Source organism: Pelodiscus sinensis, chromosome 2, assembly GCF_049634645.1.
Source record: "Pelodiscus sinensis isolate JC-2024 chromosome 2, ASM4963464v1, whole genome shotgun sequence".
In the NCBI taxonomy this organism is placed as follows: Eukaryota; Metazoa; Chordata; order Testudines; family Trionychidae; genus Pelodiscus; species Pelodiscus sinensis.
In genome coordinates this window covers 239,924,913-239,951,048 of record NC_134712.1, presented here as the reverse complement: position 1 = coordinate 239,951,048, position 26,136 = coordinate 239,924,913, and the positions used below count along the sequence as shown (strand labels likewise).

Sequence of the window (26,136 nt, the reverse complement as noted above, 5' to 3'; positions counted from 1 at the left end):
CAGAATTGCAGCATGGAACAAAGGGGTACTTCTAGTCACTTTAGCAAACTTACAAAGTCTTTCAACACTAAACTTCTTTCTGTCTACTTACAAGACATTATCTAATATTAACATCACTATGCATTACAATGATCCGTCTCTTCACTTCAATATGCGAACATCAAACAGAGCTGGACATAAGTTAACAAAGCTGCCTGGTCTGCTTGAGGCCTACAGTTTATATTTAAGTTTAATCCAAACCTTTTGCTATAACTTATATTCATTATAACTGACTGACTTAGTAGTTACAAAATTCCAGGGCTATAGCTGTAGTTTCTACTGTTCCATCATCCATTTCTCTTCATTTTGCAGGATCGTAGAACCTGACACCCTGTTATATTTTTAAAATTATGTCCTCAACTTTGGGGATCATAGATCAAATTTAAAGATGATACATTTCCTAACATAAATGTAAAATATACTTGTGTAACCCCAAAATAACTATCAATATGCTGAGATTATCAAAACTTGAAAGCAGTGATCTAATATGCTGGTGTTTGGGAAGCATTTTCTCAGTTTTGTCCAGCTGCAAATGTTCTTGTCAAATGTTTTGAAGTTTCCTTACAAGTGGCCACTCACTGGATTTAGTTTTATCACTTACTGATACTTGGTTGCTAAGGTATACAAAGTGATTGTCTCTACTATAAACATGAGTGTTTGTGACAAGAATCTGCTACTTCTGTTATTAAACCCACAGTTTAAATGCTCTGAAAGAAGTAATTCATGCTATTGTACTAATACTTAAAACAAAAAACAGTTGAACTCCCAATCCAAAAAGTTATTTCATGAAAGGATTCCAGTTTCTGGTTCATAACATATTTGGTCCATCGGTACACAGATATACAGAAGCTCACACATCCAGTGGAGATCACAGAGCTGCAGGCAGGTGGAGGGATTAATAACCAAAAGTTATCAGACAGCGCATTCTAAAAGATGCTCCTTGATGGAGATACTACCATTTGTAACTACTCATACAAAAACATTGTGCTAAGTGCATTCTTGTCAAGCAGTTGGAATTTCATTTCTTTGTTCGAATTCTCTACCAGAGGGATGGAGTTAATAACAAGGGCTTTGATTGTTATTTGTAGGCATTTTTCTAAGAGAAGCTAAACACAAAAGTGCACTTCTGAGTAACTAACTGAAATTCTGTCAGGATGTTTAAAAATGAGTGTTCTTATTTATGCTTGGATAAGGAACATTATAGCCTTGAAGAATGAGGCCCTCTGGATTTTAGTGTAATTGCTGCAGGACTAATTGATTTTTTAATTATCTTCTGCATTTGAATATTGAGTTATTTTTTCTATTTTTACTTTAGTATGTTAATAAACCTCATATAGACAAATACATTGTCCTGTGTTAGATCACCAGAGCTTGCTTAAGCATTGAGTACTAATTAACTGTATTAAGGTGAGGCTAATTCACTTTGTCTGGAAAAGAGCTGAGTATTTAATTTATACTATATGTCGAGTGTACATTATCTCTAGTTTTCCACTAAACAACCACTTTATTTCCTAATGAATTAGTGCCTAATAAATACACCATAAATCTACCATTGTAAATAGCTGTCTTCATAACAGTGCCCACCCAGCAGCTGTGGCACAGACATTAGCTACAGTGAAAGTCACTTTGAGTAAGGATTCTATCAGCAAGAGAGGTTGGAATTCTATCACCAACATATTAGGTCCAGTCAGACAAGTTGCTAAGTGCTCTCAGTTCTCATGGACTTTGTCAACTTGATGAGGTGCTCATTAGGATTTCTTGGTAGGGGAAAGAACATTGTATCACGCCAGCCAAAATAGCAGTAGCTCCTAATAAAAAGCTAGCTGCTGCCATTATACTGACCTGGTTCTTCACTGCTGGCTCAAGTGCACAAAATGGCAGCCAGTTAAAAAAAGTTGCATTGGAACAGGCTCCTTCCAGATATCTATGTATATTGATTCTAATTCTCTCTTTACTTTATATCCTGATTTGGCAGCTAAGAAGCTAAAAACTGTTGTGAAATGCTTAGAATGTAAGGATGAGATTAATAAGTGCAAACAGTCTTTAAAAAATAGAAAAACACTTTTCTCTTCCTCAGAGTCCTCTTTGTCCAATAAGGAAAGTGAACTCTGCCATTCATTCTGCTAAGAGTTTGAGTCTTCCAGCTGAACAAGACTTTTAGATCAAACACAGTGTAGAAGGTGCGATAAGTATGTCAGTATCCTGGACACACCTTATTGAATTAAGTTTTGTAGGAGTTCTTTGAATTAATAATGGAAATGTTTATATACTGTGGGAGACTATTTCTACCAGAGAGGAAGGGAGCAGCCTTCCACGAACTAAGTCCGGTGTAGGGTGATAGGGCAGCACCTCCGCATGGCTGGCAGCATCTGGAGGGAAGCTTGCATCTACTTGCCCAGACTGGATTCTTCAAGGACCAACAGACAAAGAGATAATGTTTGATTAAACAGCCTCAGTTAAGTGACTCAGGTTTTTGTTTTTTTTTAAATTTAGCAGACTGGACAGCCAGGCAACTGCAGAATGGTGGTTGGCTGGGTGCCCTGTTCCGAAGGCATCATCCTGCTAGCAGCAGTGCAGAAGTAAGGATGGTAATATCATACCCATGTTACTCTTATTTCTATAGTGCTGCTTTCAGAGCCCCTCCAAGGCAGAGAGCAAGAAGTAGCATGGCAGTAGGAGAAAGGGCAGCAGAACTGCTGCTGGTACTGTTCCACCGCAGACAGTACTTTACAGGGAACTTAGGGGAGTTGATGGGCAGTTGCCTGCACATCCTACTTCTTCTGAGAGAGACGTCCCTGGGGGTGCTTCACAGCAGGTGTTGTCCATCCCAGCGCCGCAGAGTGGATTCTTCCTAGCAGTGCATTGGAGTCCACAAATGCGCATTGCGCCATCTGGCACTACTGTGTATGCGCTGCCATCCTCCCCTCAGTTCCTTCATACCATCTCCGGCTCAAGACGGACCTCTGCAGTGCTCTTCGTTCCTCAATAGTTCTCTGTAGATAAGTAGTTTAGTTAACTCCAAGTTCTTCTCCCTAGTTGTTTTGCTCACTTTGGAATTGGTGCCTTACTCATGGCATTTCCATAAGTGCATGCCATCTCCCCAGCACCCTAAACACCATAGCTGATATCTTAAGCAGAGTCCTACCACAAGATCACGAGTGGTAGATGGACTCTTCAGTTCTAGCAGAAATGTTTGCACAGTGGGGATACCCTCTGTAAGCCTGCTGCTTGAGTCCTGGGTCCGTGACCTGTGCTCAGGCGTGTAAATATAGGTCGAGTGGCTCCATCTAAACTGGGGGCCCTGAGAGCAGGGCAGGCAGCAATACAAACACTGTCCCACAGTCAATAAGCCCCAGGCCCTGGTTCAGGGCGGGCAACAGAGCAAAGCAGTCCCACAGTTAGTGAGGCCCTGGCCCCAGTTCAGGGCAGGACAGCAAATCAAAGCAGTTCCAAATTTAATACGGTGTAGGCCCACAATCAGGGCGGGACAGCCAAACAAATGCAGTTCCAATAAGTAAGACCCAGGCCCTGGTTCAGGGTGGGGCACCAAACAAACCACAGACCCAAAGTCAGTATTGCCCTGGTGCAGGGCAGGACAACCAAACAAACACAGTTCCTCAGTCATGAGCGGTGAGGGGGAGACTGCCACCCTGTATGTTGGATGGCAGAGGAGGATGTGGGCCTTCCCTACTCCACCGTGTCCCAGCCCACGGTCCTAGCAGTGGCAGCCCTGGCTGCCATTGGGGTCAGTGGGGATCCAGCCTGCAACACACTGACACACTCTAGAATGTTATGAGATCAGCCTGACAATTGTTGGCTTCCCCTGGGCCACTGCCTAACTCCCCCTCAGCATCTACCTGGCTCCATGCTGGCTGCTGGTTCTTGAGGTCATGGTAGTCTGAGCCCTTGGGCAGAGTGTAGAAAGTCTCCTCTTTGGAGCAAGTTCCTGATGGTCTGGGCCAGTCCTCAGCCTCTCCAGGGCCCTCCTGGCTTGAGAGCTCAGGGCAGGCTTCTGCTTCCTCTGGGGCTGGGAGCCTACTGAGCTCCTGCCCTGGGCTTTTATCCTCCCTGCCCCGCCTCTGGGCTTCTGGCTTGGCCCACATGGGCTCAGAGAGGTGTTCTTCCCCCTCGGGGTCAGTGAACAGCCACTCCAGCTCACTACAAACTCACATAGACCTGTTTGCCACCAGAAGAAACAATAAGTGCCTACTTCATTGCTCCATGACAGGCATTGAAAAGGACTCACTCAGAGATGCTGTTATCCTGAAGTGGGAACATCACCTATTCTATGCGTTCTCTCCCTTCCCCTCCTCAACAGGGTACTCATCAAAATACGGAGGGATAAAGCGAGGGTTATTCTGATAGCACCTTCTTGGCCTCGGCAACTGTGGTTTCCCCTTCTGAACAGAATGACCCTACATCACCCGATCACACTCCCACTCAACCCTGAGCAGATTATTCCAACTGGGAACCAAAGCTCCCCATCCACAATTTCTCACGCTTCACCTCAAGGCGTGGTACCTTGATGGTTCATGGGCACAGTTACAATGTTCTGACCAGATATGGAAGGTGCTTCTCCACAACAGGGCCCCTACAACGAAGAAGACATAAAGTAACAAATGATCTTGTGTTGTACATTGGGCTGCTTCCTGTAACATACTGTTGGAGGAAACCCCCCACCTGCAATCCTTGAACTGCACCTTAAGCAGTCTCACCTTTCCACGAACGCAGAGTACATCTCACAGCAATAACAACGTTCTACATAACCGTGGATGATACCACACTCTGCACATCTCACAACCACACAATTTCTCAAAGGCCTACAGGTATTATATCCTGATATTGCTGCCCCACAGGCACCTTAAGACCTACATCTGGTACTAATCACGCTCACGAAACTTCTATTGGAACCTATGGCCACATGCTCCCTTCTCCGTTTAACGCTCAAAACTGCGTTCTTAGTTGCAATAACATCAGCACATCGGGTGGGGGAGATGGCTTCCCTAATGGCAGACCTACTGTTCGCCATCTTTTTTAAGGACAGAGTCTCTCTATGGACACATCTGAAGTTCTTACCCAAAGTATGTTCCGCCTTCCAACTTAATCAGATGATACATTTACCTGTATTTTTTCCCAAGCCTCATTCAAACTCCTTTGAGGCACAGATGCACACATTTGACATCTGCAGGGCGCTGTCCTTCCACCTTCGCAGAACAAGACCCTTTATATCCGTGGTCCCCAGCACGGTGCCCGCGGGCGCCATTTGCATGCGCCCGCCAGGTGCTCAGGGCTGGCCTGGCCGCAGGCACGTGGCACACAGTGAGCGCCGGCCCCGGGCGCGCGGCGCTTGGCGGGGGGAGCGCCGGGCGCGCGGCGCTTGGCGGGGGGGCCGCCGGCCCCGGGCGCGGCGCTTGACGGGGGGGGCGCCGGCCCCGGGCGCGCGGCGCTTGGTGGGGGGGGCGCCGGCCCCGGGCGCGCGGCGCTTGGCGGGGGGGGGGGAGCGCCGGCCCTTGGCGGGGGGCCCCGCCCCCGGGCGTGTGGCTGTATGGGGGGGCCGCCCCCGGGCGCGCAAGTGTCTCCACCCCCTGTCGCCCGGCGGGCGAACGGCCACATCCCCTGGCGCCCGACAGCCTCAAAAGGTTGGGGACCACTGCTTTATGTCGTCTCCAAGACGTTCGTCTCCATAGCATAGTGGAGCGTAGCAAGGGACCTCAGAGATCATCTCAAAGATTATCTCATTGGATCTCTGACTGCATCACAACGTGCTGCAATTTGAATCGTTTACCGCACACTCCACGAAAGCCGTCGCCACTTCAGTCACTTACCTGAGGAAAGTTCCCTTTGACAGTATATGTGCTGCTGCTATATGGACATCAGGACAAACTTTCACTAAACACTATGCACTCTGAAGAGTAGCAAAGGCCTACTCTTACCTGCCTGACAGTTAAGTCCAGCTTCCCTGCCTGATCCGAAGTCCCTACCTCCAGAAGACAAATTGCTTTGCAGTCACCTGCTGTGGAGCACCCGCAGGGACGTCTCCCTTGAAGAAATGGAGGTTACTCACCTTGGCTGTAACTGACTTTATTCTAGATGAGTGTCCCTGGGGGTGCTCTACTACCCTCCCTTTTGCCCCCTCTACTTCAGACCCTTAAAAAAAAAAAAAACTTTTCCACCAGGCTGCGTTCTGGACAGAGAAAGAACTGAGAGGGTGGCCATGAGTGGCCCCCAGTGCACTGCTAGGAAGAATCCGCTTTTTGGCACTGGGATGCACCAACACCTGCTGTAGCACACCCCCAGGGACGCTCATCTCGAAGAACATCAGTTACAACCAAGATGAGTAACCTCTTCCAATCCTCCATGAGGACAGTCTGCTTTTCCAGAAAATCGTGCAAATAGTGGACAAAGTAGATGGCCAAGCAGTGTTGTAGGGGAGCATTGCACAACTTTAAACTAGTCTGTGCTCTAATAGATAAGCAACATAACAGTGAAACAGTATTAACTGGGACAGTATTAAGTGAGGAGTTAATGGTATTAAAATTTTTCAAGTGTCAAGTTTAATAAAACAAGTACAAATTTGGAATTTCATTTTTGCTTTACTTTTAGGAATATTCATGTGAATTAAGCAAGCAGGGATTTTTTTTTCCTGAACATCTTTTCTTCCTAAAAACACATTAAATAGGGTATCGAATATTTAACAATGTTGATATCACTGATCAGCTGATAGTTTTAAACTGGTTGCTTTGTTTGTTGTCCAGAGAGTAATTATTTTCTTGAGACAAATTTAAGTTTAAAGGTATCATTTTGGTAAAGAACCTCTTGAAGTACTTCAGAAGATTTTTAGACTTTTTTTTAACTTTGACATATTCAAAATGAAAATAAAAGCTTATTGTGTCAGTGTGCCCTTCTTGGGATACTTCCACTGTGACTTGAAGTGGAAGTACCCATGCTGTTAACTTGCACCATCTAGTGGCAAAGTTGAGTAGAAGATATACAGTAGTCGCATTTGAAATTCTAAACTAGATCAAGGAAGGGTTAAAAGTAAACTGCACCCACAATCCAAAATCTTTGTTGCAATCCAAACTTTGCCCTTTATGCAAAATACATCTATGTCTTCCCGGCATTGTATGCTTTGTATTATACCTACTACTTAGAGTAAGACCCCAGTCTGTTTGAGTATAGATGGTAGAATTGATCCCATGTTGGCTAGAAAACTAGAAGCATGTAGTTAGCAAAATCCCCAAGGGTTTTTTTTTTTCAATAAAATATCTTTGCTTTTTTCTGTAGTATTAAAGTTGACTACCATGGAAATGTTATTTTGTTAGAAACAAGATGATTTACTGCAATTAAAGAAGAATTAGGAACCAGAAAAAATATTAACCAATAAGCCCAGGTTTATCAGTTAATTATGTAGTCATTTGCACATTGACATCCCTAATAGATGCCAACCCAGAATTCTGGGGGCCTATCTCATAGACTGAAAATTACAATGTAAATCTAGACAAAAGGCTATCCATAAATATATCCACTTCAAGCTACACTACCCTGAACAGAGAAAGGAGAAATAGGATGGTTTACAAATCCAAGTTCTGGTGGACCCAGTGCATCAGTGAATTACAAATTTGAGGAATCCTTACAGTGGATGCCTTGCCAAATCCTGTTCAGGGAGCAGTTTCTTAATTGATCTAAGCTGTTTTATAGTAAAGATTAGGGAAGAAAGCGAATAGAAAATGTGATACATAAATGGAATAGCATGTAACTGTAAAGATTTGTTTGCATATGGAATTTGAAAAAGGCATGAAGCATCTATTGTTCTTTAAAACCAACACTGCCCTTTGGTTAGCTATGTGCAAACAAACACACATTTGATATGGCCAAATGCAATGTAGGCTATGCTTTCAAAATTAGGAATTGTGTTCTGGAAAGCAGTGACCATGAGGACTCTGAAACCTATTGAGGGTGGTGGGTCTCAGAGCCCATTCCAGCCAAAGCAAAAATGTTGACGCTGCTATTTTTAGCCATGTAATGTCACCCCGGGTGAATTGGCCAGACTCTGAAACTCACTGTTGTACATTGTTTTCTTGCAGGGTAGATTTACCCTAAAAGAGCCCAGTTTATAAGAGAGATGGTAGAGAGGTGACATGATCAAAGTCTGTAGGTTCCCACATAGGCAGATGATATCTAATGAGGTATCTCTTTAGACTAGCAGATGAAGATATAACGTAATCAAATGGATTTTAACTGAATTCAGCAAAATTAAACTTGGAAATAAGGCACATGTTTTTAACAGTGAGGGTAATTAACTTTGGCACAGATCACAAAAGGATGTAGTAAACACTCCATCAAGATGTGAAGCCTTTAAATCAAGATTGGCTCTTTCTAGAAACTGTGTTCTAGTTCAAATGCAAATTAATTGAGCTAGATACCAGAATAGCTGGATTGAATTCTGTGACATACATTTTTCAGGAGGTCAGATTGGTCCCTTTTGGCCTTAAAAATCTATGAATCAATAAAAATAATGCTTCAAAAGCCAAACAGATTATCATATTAGCATTCTTCATTGTGTGTAGTACTGTGTAAGTTTATACCATTAGATAGTATTACATAAAGAAGCCATTCGCAGTGTATATTAACTCTTTGTACCTGTTTGTCCAAAGCTATAACCACAAACCAATTCAAAATGCAATGGAGAGTACTGTCTCAAAAATATTTGTGCACCAGAAGGCAATGTACTTATCAAATCAAACACTCTTAAAACACTTTAAAAGGGATTAGGAAATGTCTTTGCTGCAAGTAAAGGTTCAAGTTTAGCAAAGGTAGGCATCTTATATTGCCACTAACCTAGCTAATACAGGTAACAACAATACTTTACATGGTTCAGTACAGGCTAGCAACCATAGTACAAGCCCATTGTAGGGACATTGGTCTTTTAATCTTTTTGCATTTACCAGGATTATGAAAAAATATATATTTTTATATTTACAGGTGGTCGAACTGAAGCCAGGTGGAAAGGATATTCCTGTCACCAGTGCGAACAGAATAGCCTACATCCATCTTGTAGCAGACTATAGGCTAAACAAACAGATTAGACAGCATTGCCTTGCATTCCGACAGGGTCTTGCCAATGTTGTTAACCTCGAATGTCTTAGGATGTTTGATCAGCAGGAAATACAGGTACTTCTGTATAGCTCTGTTTGGAGCAGTGTTTGCTTTAATAAATATTTCAAAACTGAAAAATGTTAAAATTCCACCTCAAATCTAATCATTTAATTTTCCCCACAAACAGGTTTTGATTTCTGGTGCCCAGGTTCCCATTAGTCTGGATGACCTAAAATCCTTCACAAACTATTCAGGCAAGTATATCACAGCTACACAGATGAGCTATTATGGCTGATTCAAAAATAAAGAATTTTGAAATTTTTCTTTACGTTTTCATTGTAAATCAACTTCTTAGAAGTGGAGATAGAACCTAATCTTGTCCTTCAATGTCAATGGCAAGGCTTTCAAAATGAGAGGGAATTTAAGAGGGATGGGGAAAAATAAGATCAGATTGTAATATGTCAGTAACTAGAGCAGGGATCTCCAACCTTTTTAAGCATGAGATCACTTTTTGAATTTCAATGCAATCCAGGATCTACCTCCAATCCAAACACCCTTGCCCCGCCTCCTTCCCACCCTTTCTCCAAGGTCCCGCCCTGCTCATGCCATCCTCAGTCCCTCCCCCATCCTCACTCACTTTTATCAGGCTGGGGGCAGAGAGGGGTGCACAGGAGGGGGATATGGATGCTGACCTTGGGCTAAAGGATTTGAGTGTGAGAGGGGCTCTGAGCTGATCCTCGGGCAGGGAGCTGAAGGCAAGAGGGTGCAGGCTCTGGGAGGGAGTTTGGGTGCAGAGGGAATCAGGGCTAGGGGAGGAGTTTGGGGCGCAGGAGGGTTTCAGGACAGGGGATGGGGTTTGGAATGCAGGCTCCAGCTGGGTACCGCTTACCACAGGTGGTTTCTGGGTGGTGGTGCCGGGGGCTAAGTCAGGCTCACCCTTACCGTGGCCCTGCACCACACCTAAAAGCAGCCAGGAAACTCTCTCTGTCCCTGCCCCACTCTGCTCTGTGGAGATGGGGTACAGGGTGCGGGGAGGGGCACCTTGACATCAGCATCTCCTCCTCTTCTTCCTGTGCAAGTTGCAGGGTATGAGTGAGCAGGCTGGGGATGCGGGGTCTTTTTGCTGCAGGACAACAGAGTGATGTCATCTGCGTCCTCATGCCCCCATCCTGCCAACATGCACAGTGCCGGGCATCCTGCTCAGTGCCAGAACTCCTCTGGGGTCCCACCTCAGGAGCACCCAACCCCTTTGGCTGCACACACAAGCCTGTCGTTCCACAGGAAATTGTTTTTATTTATATAAAGAGAGATTATTTTCATGCTTTCCTGGACATATTGATTTATGGGAGATATCTAGTCATACTCGCCCAGTCCCATTACTCCTTCTACCTACCTCTTTATTATAATTATTACATAATCAGTTGTAAAAATTAATACGTTTGGTTCAAACCCATTTATAATGCTCATTGGTCTCATACCCATCACAGAAAAGATGTCTTGAATTAATATTTTAAGTCTGCTAAAAGTTTTTAATGTCTGAATAATTCTTGAAGCAAAATACAGGACTATGTAGCACTTTAAAGACTAACAAGATGGTTTATTAGATGATGAGCTTTCGTGGGCCAGACCCACTTCCTCAGATCAAATAGTGGAAGAAAATAGTCACAACCATATACAGGCAGTCCCCGAGTTACGCGGATCCGACTTACGTCAGATCCGCAGTTATAAACGGGGCTTTTCTCGCCCCGGAGGACGAGAGCGGCGGGATGCCCAGATGCGCCGCGGTCCGCAGCCCCCGTCCTCCAGGGCGAGAAAAGCTGCTCCCCGTCTCCCTGGTCTGAAGGGAGACGGGGAGCAAAGCCTTGAAGCACGCCCACAGCGGGACAACCTGGGGGCGCTTGAGCTGTCCCCCTGTGGGCGTGCTCCGTGGCTTTGCTCCCCGTCTCCCAACCAGCAGACCAGGGAGATGGGGAGCAAAGCCGCGGAGCATGCCCGCAGGGGGACAGCCCAAGCGCCCCCAGGTTGTCCCGCTGCGGGCGTGCTCCAAGGCTTTGCTCCCCGTCTCCCTGCAGACCAGGGAGATGGGGAGCAAAGCCTCGGAGCACGCCAGCAGTGGGACAGCCGCGGCGCGCCTGGACTTTCCCGCTGCCCACGTGCTCTGCGGCTTTGCTCCGCGTCTCCCAGGTAAGCAGACCAGGGAGACGGAACAAAGCCGTGGAGGACTTGGGCGGTCCCGCCACCCCCGTCTCCCTGGTCTGCTGGGGGGGGCAGCTAGTGCCCTCCCCCCCTCTTCCCCAGCAGACCAGGCTTTTCTTGCCTACCCCTGGGGTAGAGCATCTGGGGGCTGCCGGGTTGGTCCTGCAGCGCTGCTCCGGACCAACCCGGCAGCACCCCAGCTGCTCTGCCCCAGGAGTCCTGATTCAGCCGCTGCTGGTCAGTTTCAGCAGCGGCTGAATCAGGACGCCTGGGGCAGAGCTGCTGGGTTGCTCCAGTAGCGCCGAGGAGCCACGCTACTGGAGCAACCCAGCAGCACCTCAGCTGCTCTGCCCCAGGCGTCCCCAAGTCAACCGCTGCTGAAACTAACCAGCGGCTGACTACAGGAAGCCCGAGGCAGAGTTGCTCTGCCCCAGGCTTCCTGGAATCAGCCGCTGATCAGTTTCAGCAGCACCTGACTTGGGGATGCCTGGGTTTCTTAAGTTGAATCTGTATGTAAGTCGGAACTGGCATCTAGATTCAGCCGCGGTTGAAACTGATCAGTTTCAGCAGCGGCTGACGCCAGTTCCGACTTACATACAGATTCAACTTAAGAACAAACCTACAGTCCCTATCTTGTACGTAACCCGGGGACTGCCTGTATACCAAAGGATACAATTTTAAAAAAATGATGGTACTCTTCATAACAAAGTTTCCTTGCACATCATGCTTTTACTTAAGTCCAGAAATGTATTTTGTATAGTGAAATATTCTTCCTTTATAAAAAAAAAAAAATTAACTCACACATTGCATGACAATTCTGTGCACTGTCAATTCATAAATACCAAAGTTCAATCGGTCTTTTTTCTTTCAACCCAGAAATCTTCAATGATAGCTGTATAAAAGCATTTCATGACTATATGAATGGCTGGCTACCTTTGAATAGCTTCAGAGGGGTAGCCGAGTTAGTCTGTAACAGAAAAAACTTAAAAAACAACAATTAGTCTAGTAGAATCTCAAAGACTAAATAGTTAAAAGGCTGATAAGAACCATTAGTAAGCACTTGGAAAGGAAGATACTACTAGACTAATTGGTGTTTTAAACTTAAAAAACAACAAATAATCTTGTAGCACTTCAAAGACTAACAAAACATGTAGTCTACGTCTAGACTGGCATGATTTTCCGCAAATGCTTTTAACTGAAAAGTTTTTCCGTTAAAAGCATTTGCGGAAAAGAGCATCTAAATTGGCACGGACGCTTTTCCGCAAAAGCACTTTTTACGGAAAAGCGTCCGTGCCAATCTAGACGTGGTTTTGCGCAAGAAAGCCCCAATTGCCATTTTCGCCATCAGGGCTTTTTTGCGCAAAACAGTTTTTAGCTGTCTACACTGGCCCTCTTGCGCAAAAACATTTCCAGAAAAGGGCTTTTGCCCGAACGGGAACGTCAAAACATTTGTGCAAGAAGCACTGATTTTGGACAGTAGAACATCAGTGCTTTTGCACAAAATCAAGCGGCCAGTGTAGACAGCTGGCAAGTTTTTGCGCAAAAGCATTTGCTTTTGCGGAAAAACTTGCCAGTCTAGACGCAGCCGTAGATGGTGGTATGAGCTTTCGTGGGCACAGCCCACTTCTTCAGATGACCAGAGTGTTGGCTGTCCAGAACTAAAATAAAAAGGGGGATGTTTATACCTACTACTACTTCTTGTTCCCCCTTCCCATTTTTTTTATTTTTCCCCCTGGGCCGCCCTCTCCCCTGCTCCCTTCTCTCCTATTTATTTTAGTTCTGGACATCCAACACTCCGGTCATCTGAAGAAGTGGGTTTGCTCATGATACCATCTACATGTTAGGTTAGTCTTTAAAGTGCTACCAGACTATTGTTTTTTAAGTTTTTCCTATTATAGACTCACTCGGCTATCCCTCTGAAGCTTATCTACTCACTGTCTTTTTTAATTCCTCACCTTCAATTTGTTTTCTTTCTCCCCCCCCCCCACCCCCATTATTTATTCTTTTATCTGGACTTCCAACACTCGAGTCATCTGAAGAAGTGGGTTGTGCCCATGAAAGCTCATGATACCTTCTACATGGTTTTTTTAGTCTTTAATGTGCTACCAGACTATTTGGTTTTTTTAAAGTTTTACCTTTGAATAGTGTAGCTATCACTGTCAATAGTTGTTCAGCATCACCATTTTTTTCACTTTCTTTCCAACTGTTTTTATTTCCTTTAAAAGAATTGTGGTGCTAGTAAAGTTATTGCAAAGGAAGCAAGAATTTAAAAAAAGAGAGAGATTGACCCTGGAAAAATATAGTTAATAGTATTGGAAAAAAACTATGCAAAACACAGGTACTAAATAGGAAGGAGAAAGTATTGTGAATTATTAATGCCAAAAGAGGTCAGCAGCTGATGGTGAACAGTAAATCAAATGAATTGGAGTGCTGTTTTTACTGTATTTTAAAACTTGATTAGAACTGGCAGGATAGTCTCCAAAGAGATATATTAAAAATAGTTTTTCTACTTCCATATTGTATAACACTGTTTTTGTTTTCTTTTAAAATATGTTTTTAAAATTGTATTATAGGTGGATACACTGCAGACCATCCTGTAATTAAAATATTTTGGAGAGTTGTGGAAAGCTTTACTGATGAAGAGAAACGCAAACTACTCAAGTTCGTAACAAGCTGCTCTCGACCTCCTCTTCTGGGTTTTAAGGTACACATCTTGTTGAATATTGATTATAATTAATTACATGGCTTTAATTAGAGTGCTTGTAGAGCCTAGCAGTAATTATACAATATGTCAGAAACAAACTGGCTGGTTTAAAATATGGGAATTTATATCTTTGGAAATTAAGAAAATACAGGAAAAGGATCTGTTTATAACCACAGTGGCTACTTAAACATTTGCAGAACTGCATAATAAGTATAGTTAATCATATAGCTTACAAATATTTTTGTTAAACATTATTTCTCAATTATTCATTCTGACTGGGGAGTATCTTTAGGTGGATAGTGGAACTTTTGAAGAAGTACATATTAAAAATGTTTGTTGCAAAGGATACTTGCTGCACTGCTTTTACTGCATCTCATCTTGATTAATAGTGTATATAAAGCAGCATTTCTATCTGTTTCATGGAACAGATTGATTTTCGCTTGAATATGCTCAGAAATAGGCAGAAGAGGATTTAGGACATACCAGCATCCACTCATCAAATCTCATCAGCATTTGAATCTGATAACATTTTTTTCTCATGTTTCCTTTTGCATATCATTTAACTGCATTATCAATTATTTTTTATGTCCAACTATTTTGCTAACAAGTAAATTTTTTTAGACTGCTATTTGCAATAGAGTTTGAATGTGGAGAAAATGTTTATCCGCCCCTTTTTTAAATATTAGTGGTGGGTTTATGCAGATCTCAATCATAAAATATTTTCAATTCAGAATAGTGATAGAAATGTAGCCGTGTTAGTCTGGTGTAGCTGAAGCAAAATACAGGACTATGTAGCACTTTAAAAACTAACAAGATGGTTTATTAGATGATGAGCTTTCGTGGGCCAGACCCACTTCCTTAGATCAAATAGTCTATCTGAGGAAGTGGGTCTGGCCCACGAAAGCTCATCATCTAATAAACCATCTTGTTAGTCTTTAAAGTGCTACATAGTCCTGTATTTTGTTTCAATTCAGAGATATTCAGACCAGATCTTTTGGTTTAGTCTACTTTAATAGATACAAATTACCAAATTCTGACCCAAATCTGGTTTTGGATTCCAGCTCTCAAAGTTTGGGAATGGTCAGTGCTCATCTTGAGTAAATACATTGTAAAGAATAGACTTTTGGTTATCAACACTGTAGTACAGTAAATATATTGTCAAACACTATAGTACTGCATTAACAAATTAATACAAATCTTTGCTTTTCTGGAACGTGTAGACTCACATCAGTACAGACGACAATTTTCAAATAACATGTTGATGTATTGCTCCATTTAGATCTTATCTTAGATGTATAGCTGAATTAAAATAACATTTCATATTACAAGGCAATTTTAACTTATATTTAACTAGCAATAGGGTGGTCATTTTTACATTTACTGGATAAGTAAAGAAATATATACTAATTAAATGAATGCAAGCTTTGTCAAATATTGCAATTTGTATTGCTGTTAGATTACAAAATAACTTTACTTATTTCTGTTTAGGATTAGTGAGAAAATTTTCCCACTAAATACATTTTTCATCAGCAGTTTTTAACATTATTTTAAATATAAATGGTATGCAGTTCAGATGAGTGCAACAGCCTGAAGATAAGGAAAATATATTTGTACAATAGTTTTGCACACTTTCATCATACATGAAGTGAAGAAATACCAGAATTGAGCTTGCCTTTGCAACTTTAATTCAGCCCTCTTTATTTATGCATTATGATATAGGCTTTTTTACATGTTCACGTACTATTTTTTCCCAGGACTCCTGTCCAATTCTGTGAATGAATAATTATTTAATGTTTCTTTTGATCATTCAGCTTATGGCTCCAGGAACTTCATCCAAGTCCTATCATAGAAATGTCCACAAGAAGATTAATAATTCTAATGAATATAGAATTATTCATTTCCTCATGGACATTTCTGTGATGCTCTTGCTGGAGTATCTGAGTGCTCCACAAATATTAATCTGTTTTTTCTAACAACACTTCTGTTATATTTGGTGCTTATGTTGGTTTTGCCATTTTGTAGCCAGGGAACTGAGACCCAAAGAGATTAGGGCCAAAAATTTCCACTAATTTTGAGTATTTTGTGTCAGAGCGATACTAGCCCTTTGAGGAAGCAGGGCCAGTGCACCTATGATTGGTCACCTGATCCTATCTGACCTTTAAAAGTGGCTACCTAGGTTCAGAGAGAGAGGAATCCTGGGTGAGTCAAGCTGAAAGCCAGTCAGGAAAGGGGCACAGCACGTGGACATGGGGGAGAGGGCTTACTGCCTGCTTCCTGGGGCTGGGAAGCCCTGAAGCAACAGGATTGCCAGAGTTTCCTGGAGGGGAAGTGGAAGTTCAGAATTAATGGGGGGGAACCCCCTGACAGTTGTAGCCCGGAGTGAGTTGAGGGACTGTGTTTTTGTTGATTTGATAGTTTGGACAATAAAACCGTATAAAAGGGACTGTGGGCCTGGCAGTGAGTCCTTAAGCTGGAGAGAAACCTTGCCTTGTTACAGTGCTCAACTTGGGACACCTAGGACCTGATTTTCCAAACTACTTGACATTTTTATAGCACTCTGTTCAAAGCACAGCTCCAGTCAATTTTAGGTGCAACTAGGGGTACCCAGCACTTCTGCCACTCTGGAACAAAGTGTCTCGTATCGGACACCTGAGCAGGAGTCAGCATTGTGTCCCCATATCTATAGTAAAAATGTGGAGGTCTTTGCTAATTTTTCCAAAAATTAAATGACTGAATAACATACCCCCTATATCTGTCAGTAATTTTGCCAAGTGTCCATAGTGCAATATGGTGGTTTTGATCTCTGCAACTCAGAAATTCACCATTAGTGGTCAACTTAAAACTGTTGTAAGTGACTTGCAGAGGGAGAGAATATACTTCTCAAGAGCATCGTTCAGCTTTTGTCCTATAATCGGTTGTCTCATTCACTGCACACCTTCCAACTTCCGCAACAAATGAGACAGGTGTCATATAGAAAACTGGCTCATTCAGCGAACAGTGTCCCTCTTGAGTATTGAATGAGGGCAGGATCCTGTGGAAAAATTGTATGTGATCATGTAATTAAAGACTGTATCATGATGCACTAAGGGCTGAAATAAGGTTGAACAAGCATTTCCTAACTTGTGTGTGCCTGACTTGCTAATCTAACACAAGATTTTTTTATTATTTCCTAATTTTAAAAAGCCTGGAAAAATGTGGAGTCATGCTGACTACTAACTTGGGTTATCAGCAGCGTTCAGATATTTTGATCCATACCTCTCACACTTGAAGTAATCAAGTTAACTAACAGTAGCAAGTTGTCATCTTCTATTTGGACCCAGTTACTAGAGGCAGAGGAGAGGCACACTTTGCCAGTGGGTTTCACAGCTTTTACTGAGGACCAAGGTTTCAGTTCCGTATTCTGTAGGGAAGTGTTCTCAAATGGTCACATAGACCCTTCTGTTGCCCCGTTTAATCAGTTAACTAGTTAAACATAATGTTTAACTGGTTAACCATTTAAGCAGGATTTTATATCCCAAAGGCTGTGTCTAGACTACATGCCTCTGTCGTCAGAGGCATGTAGATTAGACACATAGGCAAAGTCAAATGAAGCTGCGATTTAAATGATCGCAGCTTCATTTAAATTTACATGGCTGCCGCGCTGAGCTGACAAACAGCTGATGGGCTGTTTGTCCACTCAGCGCGCTGGTCTGGACGCTCCCCTGCCAACATCAAAGCCCTTTGTCGGCAGCCCCGTTATTCCTCGTGGGATGAGGTTTCCGGGGCTTCCGACAAAGGGCTTTGATGTCGGCAGGGGAGCGTCCAGACTAGCGCGCTGAGCGGACAAACAGCCGATCAGCTGTTTGTCGGCTCAGCGCAGCAGCCATGTAAATGTAAATGAAGCCGCGATCATTTAAATCATGGCTTCATTTGACTTTGCCAAAACAACAAATCTACATGGCTCCGTCGATGGAGCCATGTAGTTTAGACGTACCCCAATATACTGCTTGTAAAATTTCTGTTAAATTAACCATTTATACTAAATTATAAGTAATTGAAACAGGGTCTTATAGTGGGAAGTGTTGGGCAACTGTAGCAAGAAGCAGCATTACTAGTTCCTCTTACAATATGTTTATTTTACTTATTTTACCGTGAGGTGTGGCATATACTACATTGTGTGAAAATTACAATATGTGATGATCTGAAAGTCACATCATGCATTGCTTTAGGTTCCCCCTCATATACTATATCTCTGTGCTCACACGTATTAAGATGGTAGCAAGGTATCCAATGAGATTCCTGATATATAAGGAATATATTTGAAAAGTCCTTGAGATCTCCTGTCATTAACCCCAATTGTATGTGTGATGAATTCAGTAACAGAGGTCCCCTTGAGATTGTTACTTGATGGGCTGATCATACCACTGAGCCACCTATTTGCCCTTTGGGACACCCTACCATCCTATCCTGCTAAGTCAGAACCTCTGGTTTGGGAGATGCTCCTGCACTTCCCCCTCCAAGCCATCTGACCCCTGTTCAGTTGTAGACACACAGACACTTCCCTGGTAAGCCCTGTATCCTTCTCACCTTAGAATTGGGCAAACCTCCAGTTACCAAACCTATAGGTTCCTCATCTCCCACACTGGCTTCTTAGACCCTCACCTCTTCCTGAAGGCCACCCTCCAAGACCCACGTGTCTGTGCATTACCTGGCCGGATCTACCACTCCTGGGCTTTAAGCAGTTTGGGCGGCCCCAGGGAAAGGAACAAAGGGCAGGGGCTGGCTTCCTCCACTGCTACCCCTTGTTGCAAATTGCCTAGCACCCCTGGAGAATTGAAGAGAGACGCTCTTATTTCCTCAACAGCCTCTGAGGCTTTGCCCTCCCCTCTTCGAATTTCAGTGCAAGATCCCTTTTTGTTGCTAAACAATCCTTGGGATGGATTCAACCACATCAAAAAAGTCATTTTCCAAAATAAATGGTGTAAAATTCTGTGACAACGGTAGCAACAGTTAGACAAGCCTGCTTCAGTGCAGCTTGTACTGTACCTTAACTAGAAGCACAAGAATAATGTGGCCCCCAACCAATTCTGATTCTCCTCTTTTCCCAGGAAGAGTATTCTCCTCATTAATCAGGTCCCTCTTTACCACAGAAATCTCTGCACCAATATCCCTCCACCATTGGCATGCTCTGCCATTAATTTTGACAGCAGGCAGATTCTCACTGCTTGGCTATGCAGTGGACACCTTTACAAATCTTGTGTGGCAAGTGCTCACTGCCTGGGATGCCCCTGTGTTCTGGGAAGCAGCATTTGTACCCAAACAGCATTGGTTATTTGTTACTCGGGTGCCCAGTGGAATTACAGGGATAGCACCTTTTGTGTTCCTCTGTACAAGAGACTTGGAACAAGTAATAGAGGAGTGGACTTGGGGAGGAGGATGTTTATCCTTCCTTCCACCCTCCTCCTACCCAGGGGGTAAAGAGGGGACTTTGCCTCCCACCAAACTTAAACCCCTTAGCCTATGATTTACCTCTACCAAGTGCTTGTGATTGCTCAAACTGATCAGCATAGCAAGCAAGAGATTCTGTTGATTCCCCTTTTTTATCCCTTAGGCACTGTTTTACATCATTATACATGTTCAGGAATTGTTCCTGAACAACCAAACCACACATCTCTTCAAAGCTTGTAATTCCTTTCCCTCTGACCCACTTACCTTGCAGATCTCTCATTTGGTTCGCATAAGCCACATTACTCAGCCCATTCCCTCTCTTAATGGCTCCTAAATTTTACTCTACACATCTCAGGTGTAATGTGAGACTGTTCTAAAAGCAAATCTTTGAATTTACCATAGTCTGATACTTCACTACTAGGCATATTGTTGAATATATCCAGAGCTCTTTCAGTCAGTTTTGCAACCAGAATGGTCATCTTCTGGTTCTCAGGAATGGAATGAATGGTGATGAAATATTTGGCGATAGCACTAGATTCATCACAAACTGGAGAGGTGGATCCTGTTCCATTGGGATTCTGTTTCTTCCAGTCCAGTACAGCCACTTCATGCTTTTGAGCTTCCCTCTGCCTGTCAGCCTCAAGTTTTTCCAGTTCCATGGCGCACTCATGAGCAGCTTTTTGGGCTTTCTTCTGGGCTTCCAGTTCTGTCTCCTTCAGTTCTAGGGCTAATCTCTAGGTTTTCATTTCTTTTTCCTTGAAAGCTTAGGCTTGCTCATGGGCAGCTTTTTCCCTGGCAACTTGCGTTTCAGTATTCAAAATTTTAAATTCCCTCTTTCTTTTATGTATCTCCTCCTCTATTTGAAGCCTGTTACAGGCTCACTCTCATTTTGCTGATTTGTTCATTTTCCTGCTCTATTTCCCTTATTTGAAATAAGCAAACCGAAAATGAGAAACTAGTAACTTTGTTCTCTAGCCACCACACTTCAAACTAACTTAATATCATCACCCACATTGTAGGGCAACCAGCTGTGCACATTACCCTGCTCGGCTATGCCACAGTGACAGGTTAGGTCACAGAGATCCCCTTTAGACTGCCTCTTGATGGGCTGATCATATCGAGACTGCCTACCTCCTCTCTGGAGCACCCCACCACCTTGTCCAACTGAGACAGAACCTCTGGTCTCTGCCAGCAAAGGCACAGAATTGGAGTCACAGAGCAACCAAGACACTTGAGAACAGCTCAGCTATGGGAAGGCTCAGTCATAGGGACTTAACACAGCCCCAGTGGGATCAAAACCCCAGATAAATCTGTCTTACTCTGCATAAAAGTTTCATCCAGAGCAAGATCATAACTTGTTTGCTCCCTTTATCAATGAAAGAGAGATTTGCACAGGTGTTACCCCCCAAGTAAGAATTATTTACAGAGGACTTAATTCTAAACAAAAGTGATTGTATTAAATATAAAAAGTAGTATTCACGTGGTTGCAAGTGATGACAGATGGATTCAAGTATGTTACTAAGCTAAATAACACAAAACATTACAGCTAAGCTTTAATACTCTTAAGAAATTTGTTACACTCAATTTCTTACCGTAACTGTAGTTTTGATCATATTTTCTCACAAGCAAGCAAGTTGCAGCCTCATGCCTTGGGCATGAGCCTTCTCCCTGTTCAGTCTTAGTTATTTTCATCAATCATCTGGGTGGTGTGGTAGCAGATGGTTTCTTGGTGTCTGTCAACTCCCTATTATTTGGTTTCCTGCCTACAGATAGGTTCTGTCCAAGGCAGGAATCCTTTGTGTTCAGTTTCAACTCTTTCACACTACCATGGAAAAGTACCACTTCCAAAGTGGGTTCCAACATAAGGTGACCTATCACATGTCTTGGCAAGACCAACCATAGTCCAGGCTTTTAAGAAAAGCATGACTGTCCACAGATTGTTGTCATGAGTATTGGGCCATTAAGTTCCTTGAGTACTGTGAATTGCCTTCACTAGCACATCTAGATAGAAAACAGATTTATACTTACATTTCTAACTTCAAATGCAGGAATGATACATGCACACAAATAGAAGATACACATTCGGCAGATTATAAGCTCTGTGATGATAGGTTAGATGCCCCCATTTTACATAAAGCATATTTGAATTAGGCCTGGTAATGTTTAAAATATTTCCATAAAAATTTGGGGGCATAACATAGTATGTACCTATAGGTGGTAAATTAGTTGCTACATTTTCCTAGTCTCACAACCACTCCAGATAGTGCTAGTGAAAACCGAGATTGGACTCATGAGAGATGAGCAGTGAACACCAGCTAATTCCAGCCCTTGAGAGGTACATGGATTGATTGGAAGTAGCACCCCCTACCAAGTAAGGCATGCCATTGGCATCATGGTGCTCACCAGCCACTCAGAAGAAGTTGGACTGCTCATAGCTGTGCTCCAGCAATCCAGTGTCAGCTGCTAAGGTGCTCATTGGTACCTTCAAGTTGTAAATGAATGCCGGAAAAGGGAATAATTGGTCCTGACTATTGGCATGTGTGTTCGTATAGTGGTAGCCTATGATTAATATTGAGCAGTGCTCTCAAGATGAAAAGCACTATGTACTGTAAGTGCTAAGTATTATTAGCAGTCAAATAAGTCAAAGGAGTATGAGAGTTTGTTTAAAAAAAAAAAAAAAAGCTTGCAATATGTTGAGGGTGAAAATTAATTCAAAATGTCTTCAGTAATTAATATCTATAGTTGTATTAAAATAGATATTAAATTTTGCTATTAAAAACACAATCGTTAGCACTCAGACTCTAAAATCTTGTACGTACTACATTGTGGAACTTTCACCTTTGCTATAGTTCATATTTATTTAAGAGAAGGGATCATTTCAAAGTTCATAGCTTATAAATAGCACAGTCTGGGTTTACAGCATTTAAAAATTATTAGAACTCTTAGTGCCAGATTATCGGACTCAGAATAACATTTGCTAAAGCTAATTAAAGTTTAATAAGTTTAATAAATGTGATTGTTACAGACAAAAAAAATCATTAAAGTGCGGTTGAAAATTGTTAAGTTCTAATCAGGTCACATAATAAATTGATGATACTTCTTACTTCCAAACTGTTGCAGATTCCCGTTGTTCAGTATTTAATTATGCAACAAATGGTAACCTTGGCATGACATTTCAATATAGAACTTCATTTTTTACATTTTTAAAGCTTAAAGTAAGAAAATGCAATTAGCATTTTGAAAGGAACACTAAAATTGCTGCATTTTAGCCATCTAACACATTTTAAGGCCTCCATTTAAACAATAACTTAACTTAAAATCTCATTGACCTCCTGCCTTAGGGTAGGTTTTTGCCATTTCTAAAACCCGATGTTCTATTTTAGCTCAGCCAAGCATTTGTTGAAATTAATACTCCCTTGCCAATGAAAGCAGAACATTAGGTGTAACAAATAAATGTTCTCTGCATCTCCATTTATCTTGGTGAGATAAACTTGATTTCTTAAAAGATTAGAAAATTATACGTGAAATAAACCTCAAATACTTGTTCGGCATGTCAGAAGACCAACCCAAATTTTGGCCAGTTTCTACCTTTATAGACTCCTTATTGCTTTTATATATAGGTACATAGCTAAATGATTCTGTGGTACATTATTAGCACTCAGCATCTTAAGCACAGATGTATATGGTTTTCAAAATACTACTATTATGTGTCTCAGTAATAAACAGTTATAGGTGTGCAAAAATGTACACATGTGCTTACTTTTCCATATGCAAATACTTCCATTGACCTCATTAAGACAACTCATGTTTATATGCATAAGGCTAAGTATTTGCATAAATATTAAGACCATGGATTTCAAACTCTTTAATCTGTGTCATGGACAGTATTAGATACACTGTCAGAATTTAGCAAAGAAAATAACAAGTCAGGACATGTATGTAAATATTATATTATATAAATATTACCTGCAGTAGGAAGATTAGGTTGTTTGGTAATGTACTTGGTGTCTGCTTTCTGGCCATATTTATTTTGCCTATTTTAACTGTACTTAAAAAAAATTATATGAAATTCAGGATGCAATCAAAGACAGATGGACACATGATAATGTAACATTTAACCAACATTTATTTGTGGCATGGCTACTCCTTAATCCAGCATTAGCTTGACATAATGAGGGTTACACGTTTATGTGAATGAAGAGAAAGTTTACATTAAATTTGAAGAAAAAGTTTATTTTAGATTTATATACAAACTCTGACTTGTAAGACTTAAACTAAACTCTTGATTTGTTTGATTGTTAGCAAGAGAAGAACGAGCTTTTATTTTTTAGTTATCTTCACATACACAGGAGTATTATAGAAAAACAAGAAGCAATAAAGAAAATAACAAACTGTAATTCAAAGAAGAAATCTTGGAATCTATGCAATGTAAAGTGGGCTTAACAAGCCCAAAGACTTAGCCCATTATGTGTACTCCCACTACTGCTGGTAGTCTTTAGCTTCCAATCAGAGCTGAGCAAATAATAGATTTTTTTTTAATTCAAGGAGAAGCAGACTGAAAATACAAAGCTATTAATGTTCAGCTTAGACCAAACCCTTTTCCCCAAAAAAGTTTGGACTTCTTTTGGATGTTTTTATTTCATACCATTAGCTTCCAAATGCTTTTCATCTTTTCTGGGGATCTATCATTTAGACTATTTTACTTTTTTTTAAACACTTTCAAAAGCTATATTTTTTTCTTGGTCATCTGAAACCCTTCAGCAGAATCCACTTGAATTCTACTATGTATGGAAAACTATTAGTTTTTTTTAATTGCTCAGTTTTGCTCCCAGTGCTTAACACTGCAGCATTTTCACAAGTAAGTACACAAGTGTAGGAAATTCCAGTGCCTATCTCCAAGTCTACTAATTCTATAGTCATGAAGACATTGTATGGATTGTGTATGCTTGGAAGACTTTGTAAGGTGAGCCTTCACTTAATTGTACTTAAGATTTCTGCAGATAATTTCTTAGTTGAAGATAAATCAAAGACCTCTTTCTGCATACCATTTTTAATTTTCCCGTGTCACTGTTTCTGTGGTCCCAGATATTTTCAGAATATAACAGGTGACACATAACATATCTAGCTATTTCTCCCCATGCTGTGTCTAAAGTTGTTATGTTTCCTATGGTATGACCATATTGTGTGGTTCAATTTATTTTAGATCCAAGGGAAGCCAGGACTTGCCAGGGCTACTTAACCACTTTCTTATTTATTGCAAGCTTTAAGCAGTTAAAACAGTTATAAGCCTTAAGAACAATTACTATACAATTTAACCCTTAAATACTATACATTCTAAAGCAATTAATACAGTGCAAAACAATGCAAAAGCAGTTACTAAAAGATCTACTATATACAGTAATAAAGCTTAATTCACTTACACTTCACCCGTATGCTACCTACAATGCCAGGCAGGAGGTCGTGGTTCCTTCTCTTCCCACGCAATGGAATGCCATGCACTGAGTCACCTGCGTGAAGCACCTGTTTACTTCTAGTTGCATCGAACAGGACGTGTGGGTCAATCTTGCCTATTCCCTCCCATCGATTGTTCTTACTAAGTCCAATTTATAGCAAAGCGAGACTTGGTCATTCTAATAATATTTACCAATTGATTACATATTGTGAAGGATACATAAAATGCCCAGTGCTACCCAGGATGTTACTGCTATAGCACAGTTGACAGTTTCATGGCTGCATCTGTACTTTTTGTTTATCAGAAACAAGTACCAGTTCAAGGCCACTTGTCCTATATTTTTTTGATGTGGTCTCGCATACCATGCTTAATCTGCATTGTTATGCAAAACAATTCCTGATTCTCAGGCCCTGCCTGCAGGCTTTGGTGCACCAGACTTGAACCAGGCCAGAAATCCACACTTTGGACAAGGCAGACATCATCATTTATTGCCAAGGCAGGGTAGTCCAGGCTCCCCCACACTCCCCCTTTCGACCAAGTCGAGTCTGCAGTGATAAAACATTTGGTCAGGAATGTACCAATTTAACTGCTCTTTAATATGAGCCACACAAGAAACCACTTGCCATGTAGAGACAGTCAGCCATAAAAGCATTAACACTACTATAAGCATACATAATAATACTTCCCACATGGTAGCCAGGGTAACCCACCCCACCCCCTTACCTTCAGGGAGTCCTTTATCCCGCCGCTTCCAAAGTGGGCGGGACTTGAACCCGCCACCCTGCCCTCCCTGGGTGAACCCCCTAACCCCTAGTCCCTGTCAGCCGACGGTCAGGGCAGTGAGTGGTGTGTGTGTGTGTGTGCTATACACCCGAGACTTCAACTGCTGAGACCGGGGTCCCTTGCAGCGGGCAACCTGGAGAAGGTTGACGGGTGCCCCAATGAGTTTACAGGGAGAGCTTATTACACTTCAGATTTTAGCTGCTAGAATCTGAGATTCCTTCGCAGCGGGCAGCCTGGGGGAGGCTGAGAAGTGCCCCAACGGATCTCCCACCTGGGAGTGACACATATCCAAACGCCCAAGCTCTCCCTATATCTGTCCCTTAAGACCGGCTGAAGTTCTTTTAAATTGTGCCTGGTTCTGTTACAGCAACTGAAGGAGTCAGGTTAAAGCTTAAACAGTTACAGGTTTATTGAGGAAGCTTATAAATCATATGGTTGC

General features: G+C 42.1%; 1 protein-coding gene across 1 annotated transcript in view; it reads left to right on the top strand.

The window, feature by feature from the left end:
• The window catches only part of UBE3C (ubiquitin protein ligase E3C), a 175,996-nt gene that overhangs the window by 143,784 nt on the left and 6,076 nt on the right, over positions 1–26,136 (top strand). Inside the window, exons 20-22 of the mRNA XM_075922749.1 lie at positions 9,022–9,210; positions 9,323–9,389; positions 13,905–14,035. Of these exons, the coding sequence (XP_075778864.1) occupies positions 9,022–9,210; positions 9,323–9,389; positions 13,905–14,035 (387 nt within the window). The remainder of the gene's footprint in view (positions 1–9,021; positions 9,211–9,322; positions 9,390–13,904; positions 14,036–26,136) is intronic.